Raw genomic sequence first — 10,344 nt, forward strand, 5'->3', positions numbered from 1 at the left:
TTGCTAGCTTACAGAATGTCAGATCTTTCCAGACTGCATGACAGTCAGGTTACCACCACCATTAGGTGCTGAATACCAAGAAGGCTTTAAAAGATCCATAATGGCACTGAGAATCTTTTCTGCTTTATCACTGTGACACAGAAGGGAATGTGGAGGCTGTAGTATATTACTGACCATTCACATCCCTTTTTACACAGCTTGCTTTCTGCTATAAAGAAAAATAACATCAGCACAAAGAGAACATTAAATTCTAGCAGGGCTTGGGGTTAAATCATGCCTTTAAATCACAGCCTATATTACAGAATAATATAGAAGGAAAGCACCATAGCATGAGTTCCGGGAGGAACTGTGCATCAGAAATTGTGGGCCCACTGAGGTCAATGAGTCTGCCTTTGATTTCGGTGGAGCCAGGATTCAACCAGTGTTTCACTCTTCCTACTCAATGGCTCCCACAACTCTGCCATTACCCACTCCCTGCTTGGTTTCCTCTGGTATGTCTAGAGCCAGCACCTGCAGTAGTCTGAATAGTCCCTGCACTCACAAGAGGTCAAGGTGTGCAACAGCGTCCATACAGAGCACAGCAGAACACTTTTTTTGTTTGTTTTTGTCTCCTTCAGCTCCTCTGCACTTACATGTCTTTATAAACTGACCTGTATCACATTGCTTCAGTAACTGGCTTTTCTATTACATGATTTTATATTATGACACTTTAGGGCTCATCGAGACTACACTAAAATGTCAAAAGAGGATATGTAAATTCCGCAGGAATTCCTGTGGAATTTGCATATCTTCTTCCGATCTCACTTTCGAAAGCAGAGGTTTCAAAAGTGAAAGTAGTCTGGATGCAGTTTTTTCGGCAACCCCCCCCCCCCTTTTTCGAAAAGCTGCGTAAACCTCATTTTTCAAAAGTGAGATCGGAAGAAGATATGCAAATTCCCACAGCTTCTTTCGACACTTTAGCATAGTCTAGATGAGCCCTTTGTGTCTAAACAGATGCTAACAGAGACCACCACTTACCTTAAAAAAGGCATACCAGATAATTAGTGATTCAAGTAAGAAACCTGAAAGATTACAACTATGGTCTTAGTACTTCTACTTAATTAGATCTGAAGGAAAAATCCTGGCAGTGGCTAACTAATCTTTTTATAATAATATCACCTCAAATATCGTGAGTTTTACTTCAGTATCTGCCACTGTGAAAAGAACATGTGTAATAGTTATATTTTTGGTCTCCTACAGTAATTACAGATTTCACATACTGATCACATTTAATCAAACCACAGGAGACTGACACATACAAATTATACTGCAGGTGAGTTAACTCAGATGCATTAGGCTCCCAACATGGAATACAAGCTATCTACTTCACTGTGCTATCAATGTGAAATCTCATCTAGATGGCATCTGTTTGGTTTCTTGTTGCCCAAGGTGCTGTCCTACAGACTTCTTCTCATAATAAGCTGTTCAATGTACTCTGCTAGTTTGGTGCTTCACTCAGCCTCAGAGTAACATCAGGTACTACATCTTGCATAACCCAGAGTATGTTGTGAGATTTCACAGATTTATCCTAAAATCTGTGTTTTTGCAGTAACCACGAACAGACCATCCAGTTAAAATCAGCCACAGCCAATGGAGCAAAGTTGAATGCATTTCAATAGCTTCATACAACAGGTGATATTTTTAAACATTTTTAAAAGACACCATAAGAACATGTGCTGAATAGTTTTTCTAATAAAATTACACTTTAAAAACCTATTATTCCTTTAAAAATCTCCTCCAATTGGTATGCAATTGTGGACTGATGCAAATTTCTAAACGTGCAAGATATAATCTACTTGATAGCCACATAAAGAATGTTATTTAATAATGAAATAAATTCAAATGCTATAAAATGTTGTTTCTCATCTAATTTTCCCTTAATAGCACACATGTAAATAGACTAGTTGCACAAATATTGTCATAGAAACAAACAAGCACTTTACCAGCTAGGAAGAAGCAACACCTTATTCTTGGGCACTATCAAGTGATGAGATATACTTAATAAAAAGGTAATTAGACCAGTTACCCAGCTGGATAGACTTCCTACTGTGTCCTCCCCCTTTGTGATTCAAAACCTTAGAGGTAGTTTTCAGCACTGATCTATTAAATAGGTATGGTGTTTAAATAATTATTCTGTAGTTACTAATTTAAAACTCTTAAAAATGTCAAAAGTTTCCAGGTTTCAATCACTTTTCAAATTATTGCACTGAAAAGACTCATTAACTGGAACATAAGCAATATCATTTTTATCTAACAGTTCACACTACTCTTTGGTCATTATAAGTAGAGGTCTAATTTCTAAGGAATCATGAAGAGAATTCACTCTTAAAACAAACAAGGTTTAGGATCCAATCCTCCTCTTACTACTATAAATGTATGCTGTCAATATGATCAGGCTCCGAGTAATAAGGTAATATCTTTTATTGGAGCAACTTCCACTCATGACAGAGACAAGTTTTCAAGGGACACAGAGGAAGAAGAGTTCTATGTGACGTGAAAACATGTCTCTCTCACCAACAGAAGTTAGTCCAGTAAAAGATATTAGTGAATCCACATTGTCTCTTCAGTTCTCTGGGATCAATGACTACAACTACATTGTGTGCAAGGTCTTAGACTGGGGTGAGCAAATTCTGGCCTGTGGTGTGGATATGGTCTGCAGGGTTAGTCCCTGGTAGACCCCCCCCATCTCTATATTTACCTGTACCTCCTGGCTACATCTACACTGAAGGCTTTTTGTACAAGAACTGTTTTGCAAAAGTACTTGAGCAAGAGCACGTCCACACTGCCATGTGCTTTTGTGCAAGAGATGTGCTTTTGCCCAAGAGCATCCATGCCAGTGTGGATGCTTTCTTGTGCAAGAAAGCTCTGATGGCCATTTTAGCCATAGGGGTTTCTTGCACAAGAAATCCCTGTTGCCTGTCCACACTGCCTTCTTGTGCAAGAGGGCTTATTCCTCATGGGGAGAGGAATAGCTCTTGCGCAAGAAGGCCTCTTTTCTGACACTTTACTGTCAATGTACTTGCTCAAGAACATGTGTGCAATGTAGATGCTCGCAACTTTTTGCACAAGAACGGCCATTCTTGTGCGAAAAGCCTGCAGTGTAGACGTAGCCCCTCAGTATTGAACAATCGCAGGGCTTGTTGGCCATGGAACACTTTTCACAGCTAATGGTAACGTCAGAAAGCCATATCCCAGTTTATGCCACTTCCTACCACTCCCATAGGCAACGAATTACTGTTTGAGACCAGTAAGAGTTGTGATCGCCCATTATCTGTTGAGGCACAGGTAAATATAGTACTAGTAGACCACCAGGGACTAACCCTATGTGCCACCATTACTTTTATTGCCATTATTGAATTGCTCTGTGTTAGATCTTGGGGGGTTTATTGATATGAATGTTCCTCCCCCCCATAATATACAAGTAGTCCTGTAGCACCTTAGAGACTAACAACATTAGATATAGATATAGATATAGATATAGATTATCATGAGCTTTTGTGGGCAAAACCCACTTCCCTCACATGAGCAAAGAGGAAATGTGTTTTTCCTATGAAATTTCTTGATAGAATATTTTATTTCTAAGGTGCTACAGGACTACTCGTTTTTAAAGTTAACACACCTCCAAGCCCTATAATATACAACATTCCTATCCAAAATTTCCTGTTAGCATATTTAAGTTGCCTCAAGTACAGTATTTACATTAAGAATTCTCCCTTTCGATACTGTGTCTTACATTCATTCCATTCAGGGCAGGGGTGACGGAGACATTTTGAGGTGTGTAAGTAAAGAGTGACAATACATGATGACACACTGAGGCTATGTCTACACTGCCATTTTTTTCAGCAGAAGATATGCCAATTGTGCTCTCATTTGCATATTTTCTGCCAATCCTTTTGTGGAAGAGGTTTTGCCACTAAAAAGCCCTGTGTAGGAGGGGCCATTTGTCGGAAAAAAAACCTTTTGCGCAAGATCCCTTATTCCTAAAAAAATGGCAGTGTAGACATAGCCTGAAGCATGAAGATATTGATGGCATACTCAATGTCAAAACTACAAATGAGTTATGCAAACCATGCCAAATAAGGGCAAATACATGTTTTATACCACATCATGTGCATACAACATAAAGCATGTTTTAACTAAATAAATATTTTATGCATGTTTTTACCAATGTTAGCAGCACTATTTGTTGTACCCTTCCACCTATAAAACCAGGTTCCCTTAATAACATGAATTAAAAGTGAAGGATTGTTACAGAGAGGAAAATTATAATTTATGAAACTTTAAAAAACTCAAAAATAGGTGTTTCATACAGAAAAATTATCTGATTTTAGCATCTGAATTATAGTATTACACTATTGGAAAGATTAATAAGATACATTTAGATATCTTTTATAGTGTTTGGAAAGCACATACCTAGCACATAGAGTGCTACTATACAAAAACAACTAAATATTAATACAGTATTAATAGAAAAGTGTGTTGATTAACATTGGGGGAAGGAGAGAATTCCTAACTTCCATCTAGATTGAAGCTCCTATGTTTTTGAGTTAGTGGCATCAGCAGGTTAAGAGCAGTAATAGTTTTGGAGAAAATATACTTTTTTGGGGGGGAGGCGTTGTTTTCCCCCCGTTGATTCTATAAGAAGCTGCTCTTAGGTTCTGAATGTTAGAAATAGTTCCATTGTTGATAGATTATTAGGCATACTACAGGTGAGTTTATCAAATTTCACACATATATCTTCTCACATGAATATAACCACTCTTTAAATTCTGTCGTTATGCTACTCATAAGCATATATAAACACACATCTATGAAACAACTCTTACTGGACCCAAAGATATGATTACTTCAAGATTTGCAGTTAATTTATGAATCTCTATCTCCCCATCCATCCATTTGGATGGGAGAGAAAGATTCATAAATGGATATTCATCTATAAGGGAGTTTAGAAGCTGCCATTTTATAAACCATAGAGATAGGATTCAAACTATTGACTATGCTCAGCACAATAGACCAAAGATCTTCAAGTGAATTCTGTACATTGAAAAAAATATGTTCTTGCCAATGCTTCTTTTGGTCTTGGTTTAAATTTATTTTTAATACATGCTTTTAACCTTACAGTACAATCATCCATGCAAAATACACTCCAGATACCATAGTCCATAATAGTGACCCTATCCATGACTGAGGTCTCCGAGTGCTAGCTCAATAAAAAAAAATAGTAACATATAATAATGAAATTAAAATTAAATTAGTCTAGTGATAAACATTACTTCAGGATGATATTCTATGTTTCTTTCTACCTATAGCCTCTAAACCCTCTTACTGTTGGTTAGAAGTTCCACATTTTAATTCTGCACTTAGTTCAACCTTTTTCAATCAGTAAATACTGTGAAACAATTTTAACACAATGATAAATCAGGACCAAATTCTAAAATATTATTTCTAATCAAATTAACTTGTTTCCTTCTATTGAGAAACCACTTCTCTGAAGATGCTTCCAGTATAATGACTTAACCTAGGATAATATAATCATGAGGTAAAGGAAGATACCAATTCATTGAATCCTCATCTTGGAAAGACTCAATGCCACTAAGGTACTACTCTCTAATAGTAAAAGAAAAGTTATGTTAACAAGAAGTTCTAAAGCAAAGACCAGTTGACTTACAGAAAAGTATAATCATGTAACTGTGAATGTTTGTGCTGAGAGTATGAAAAGTAAACATTTCTGTAAATATGAAAGACTTTAGAAGCAGAAGTACATGCTTTCTGCCTTCACCTATATACAGAGAAATGATTTTATGTGAGAATTTTTAAATTTGTTGGCAGTATTACCATTCATTTCCCAAATCATCCTTAATAGTTTTGGTCACAGTTGAGCTGGAATGTGTGAGAGATTTAATTATGTTTCAGAAACACTTCATTTTCAGAGAGTTTCAAAGGAAGAACTGCACCTATCTCAGTTTCATGACCAAGTTTCAGGCAAGCACCCAGGAGCTAATTTACCAAGTGACTGATTTATAGCTGTAGAACCAGCTTCAAAATAAAATAAAAATGTTTGCTGTCCCACACACAAAATTTTACAGGAGTACTTGTCTTGATTCTTACTTTAAAATTTCTATATGGAGTTTCATAGTTTCTCATTTATGGCTGGGTAGGTCAGTTCCTTTTCAAATGCTTTTGGAGTTTTAACTCTTTGGTTTTGGAATTTTAACACTCTAAGTGAAGCAACATTAGTACAGAACTTTTCAACTGTATGAATTCCCAAAACCAGCCATTATCTTACTATGCTAAACTGGAGAGCATGTCATCCTTCAAGAAAGGTCATATACCCAGAGAAATACCATGTTTCAATTTCAAAATGATATGGTTTTTCCATTTTAAATAGGGTGTAGTTTAAAATGCTCTTATTCAGTGAAAGAATATCTGAGAACAATATGGATAAAAGAAATCCAGACTAAGAATCTGATTTTGTAATAGCTGTTTAGTCTGAGTTATTTGAATTCATTAATTCAGATCATGTTCTAAAAGGGATTTCAGTATGTGGTTAACTTCTAATGAAGAAAGTGAAGTATGTGAAAGGAAGAGTAGAATTACTGCTGCATAGTTTTGCAGTAATTGGGGTACAGGACACAACACTGCTAGGACATTTGAAAACTAAATGTGCAATTTCATTTTTTGTTGAAGATAGCCTGCCACTTCCGATGTACACCACCCCTTTAAAATTATTATCATGTGAAATAAGTGCATTTTTAGGATTCTCTTTTGTGTTCTTGTGTGAAATAAGGAGAGGTACAACCTTGTAGAGTCAAAATCTCCCAAATATTATTCCTAGCTCTGACATATGTTTAATGGTTTTAAGCTAGTTTATATTCTCCAAGCATCATTTTCACTATCTCTACATGGAGAAGTATCCTTATTTCCTTACTTCACAGGGGTGTTTTGATTATGAGATAATTATAGGCAAATCTCTTTGTGTAAGAAAAATAAAAGTGTATTAATATAGACATTCATTTAAGCTTTGCTTGCCTTTTCACTGAGAAGTACTAGAGAAACAAAAAGGATAGATGTGGTTCATACCTGATATATTTTACCCTTCATAATTCTGTACTAGAAAAAGCTTGATTTTTCCTAAGCCTTATTTCTTAAATTGTAAGAGTGACCTCTAGTGCTTTACTGTTTTGTTGTATTCTGCAAGTCCTATTTTGCAATAGTTTTAATGTGCCTTTCTGTAAACATCTGATTTAGTCTTGTGAATAATGCCAAATGCTATTAATGTGATTCAATTATCATGATCTTGTGAAAATGGATGTATTAATAATACAGAATGATTAAGAGAATTAATTGTTAATTTCAGATTAACAATACAGAATGATTAAGAAAATTAAAGCTGAGCCTGGACTGCAGCAGGGTTTTTTTCCAAAGAAGCTTAGTATTTATGTTTAGAGCTCCTCTATGCACTGGAGTATCAAATGAGATATGATTACCGAATGACAGCACAAGATCATTTTGGCGCTGCAGTGTGATCATCAGGCTCATTGTAGCATGTTTAGTTTGCAAGATGTCCACAGGAAAACTCTTCAATGCACACAGCGCTTCTAACTTTGTCATGGCTCAGATGTTTGCAGAGAGCTGTCCCCTGCTACAGTGCTGTAAAGTTGTTCCTGAACATTCCCAGTAGCACTAACACCCACATTCTTAAAATGCAGTCACTATCTCAGCCTTTCCCATTCACATGATGCACAGCCAGCCCTTCAACTGGATTAAAAGTCAAAACAAAACAGGGTGCTCATTTTAAACATCGGCCATTTAGGCTACTATTCTGATAGATGTATCAAAAATAAAAAGCTTTATGATTCCCTGAAGCCAAAGGAACTCAGAACAATTACGGAGTTGGTAAATTGCTTGGAAGTTAGTTTCTGATAAATTAGTCAAAGGTCAAAATGCTCAGACTCGATTCAACATTGAAATCAAAGATCCCAGTTCAAAGTCACATATACATCAGATCTGCCTTCTAAAGGACAGATTCCCTTACACAGTGTAATCACCTGTCTCTGTTTTGTAATACTACCCTACTGGCTACCTATGGTTTACTCATTTAAAAAAAAACTTTCTGCTGCTACTGATAGTGCCTTCTTCCTTAGTTGTACATGAGCACTATTCTCTAAGAAATCAGTGCACATTCCAGGAAATCTTGTCCTCAAGATTTTTTCTTTGTTACATTTTCTTTGCTCATAAACTGCATCTTACTATACATAAGTCTTATTTGAGTGCCTGCTTATTCCATGATATTCAGCTACCAGCTTTCTGAATTACCCGGTGCTAAAATCTAAGCTGATGCAGCATACAGTAGAAGTCTTCCAGTAATTTCAATGTAAGACAAAATGCCTTGTAAAACAGGAAACAAAAATTAAAATGGGAATGGAACATGCACTTCCTTGGTTAATTTCAGATTATACTGGAACTTGAACTTCTCAATAGAATTCTGTATATAGATTTGTATAAAAATTTTAGAATTTTAGAAGTTAGACAATGATATTTCTCAGCCAAAGAAACATTGTCAGCCTAGCTATTTGCTGTCATGTTTACAGATATATTAAGCATTTAGTTCAAGAGCAAGATTTATTTCAAAGCTAAATGAAATAGCCCAGAAGTTTTCAAAGCAGTGTGCTCTGAGTTTTAAATAATTTGCAATACTTACATTTATTTCCTGACACTATTGTGTTCCAGTTCTGAACCAATAACAGAAACAGCAGTTTGAAGATGATTTCAGTGACAGAATCCATGTTCACATGTATTGAGGCACCCAAAAGAACTGAGTATTAGGGAACAGCTGTTCTGCACTTCAATCCTATTCTTGCTTCCTCTTCTCTCTGTCTCTCTTTCTGTCTGTGTGCGTCTCTCTTCTTTCAGTGCATCCCAGTAGTCAGATTCCTCAGTCAAACGCACTCTGCATCTGCTCACACATGCACACACACGGCCAAATCTGCTTTTTTTTCCCCCCCTTCCCTAACAACAGCAATCCCTTAAGAACAGCAGCAAGAATCACTCCTCCAATTTCACAGAATCACTCAGGGCTAAACTGCAAGACTACCCTGACAGCTTGCTTACAGAAGCTACACGTTCACATGTGTCCTGGACACCCCTTGTGGTGATAGGTAGGAAATGTGAGTCTCTAATGAAAGCCATATAATATGATAGAACATTCTGCACATATGCACCGGGACAGTCTTTTCTGGGCTTTCACTATGCCCAAGTCTTTACAGTGATTTTTATATATGTGAAATGTATTTATTTGGTGTACATCCTGGTTTTCTCTCCTTTTAGACACTATATCCAGAAAGAACTTTCAGTTGCTAAGGCACTTAGAAATATTATCTTTTAGAGATAATATATTATGTTTCTCAAGCATTTGTGGCAGGAACTCTAAGAGGGGAGGCAGAAAGTGCACTGGACCTAAGTGAGAAAAGTAAATGTAGGAAGTAGTAACCTAGTCTCCATAAGAAAATAATGCCTCAGAAATTTTGTAATAACCCATAAATGAAGGAGCTTCAATAAGATTGGTGTCACTTGGTTAAGCTTGTGTCAGCATTTCCTGACTGCTATTGCTCATTTTGAGGGTTAAAATAAAATACTTTGGTGGATCTTTAGCACACAAGATATTAACATTAAAGATATTAAGTGTTCTTTAAGCTGTCTAAAGGATTGTTATAGGAGTATAAAAGCTTTAGCTTGGATTTATTTTTCAGAGGGATTGTGATGTATGTATTTTAATTTACAGCCTCAAAATATACTTGAAAAACTGGCTAGAGTGGCCATGAATGGTAAACAGAGTAATAAGTACAAGCCTGATTACATGTTAAAGACTATCATTTTATTAGGTCTCTCCTGGCATCAGTGAGGCATTTTGTGCTAACAGTGATCATTCACCTCACAGACTGGTGGAGATTCTGTCACTACCATTTCCTCTTGGTTCCCATGACTAGATTCAGACTATAGACTGCACCGGAGGCTACTAGAATAATGTGCAGATTCACCATATTCCCAGCTTCTCTAATACATGCCCCTGTTCCAACAAGTACCCTCTTCCTTAAGGTCTCTCAGAAGCCTCTATGAATCTCCCAATCTGATATAAAGGTGGAGTTCACATCTCCTTGATGGGCTTTCCCCCCTATCAGGGGTCTTCCTTCAAAGGTTTATAGTAGGATAAACCAGCCTTGACAGCTGGTGTAAATCCTGCCCTCTTTATTGCAAACATACAACTTCAAAACACAGCAGGGCCATCAGTGGGCCAGACTGAAGAGA

At 36.7% G+C, this 10,344-nt stretch overlaps 1 protein-coding gene across 1 annotated transcript in view; it reads right to left on the reverse strand.

The window, feature by feature from the left end:
• CNTNAP4 (contactin associated protein family member 4) overlaps nucleotides 1-9,131 on the reverse strand; it is a 301,963-nt gene extending 292,832 nt beyond the window's left edge. The window contains exon 1 of the mRNA XM_075931856.1: nucleotides 8,741-9,131. Within this exon, the coding sequence (XP_075787971.1) occupies nucleotides 8,741-8,825 (85 nt within the window). The 5' untranslated portion in view covers nucleotides 8,826-9,131. The remainder of the gene's footprint in view (nucleotides 1-8,740) is intronic.
• Nucleotides 9,132-10,344: the final 1,213 nt, after the last annotated feature.

The sequence above is a fragment of the Pelodiscus sinensis genome, chromosome 6, assembly GCF_049634645.1.
Source record: "Pelodiscus sinensis isolate JC-2024 chromosome 6, ASM4963464v1, whole genome shotgun sequence".
Lineage (NCBI taxonomy): Eukaryota > Metazoa > Chordata > Testudines > Trionychidae > Pelodiscus > Pelodiscus sinensis.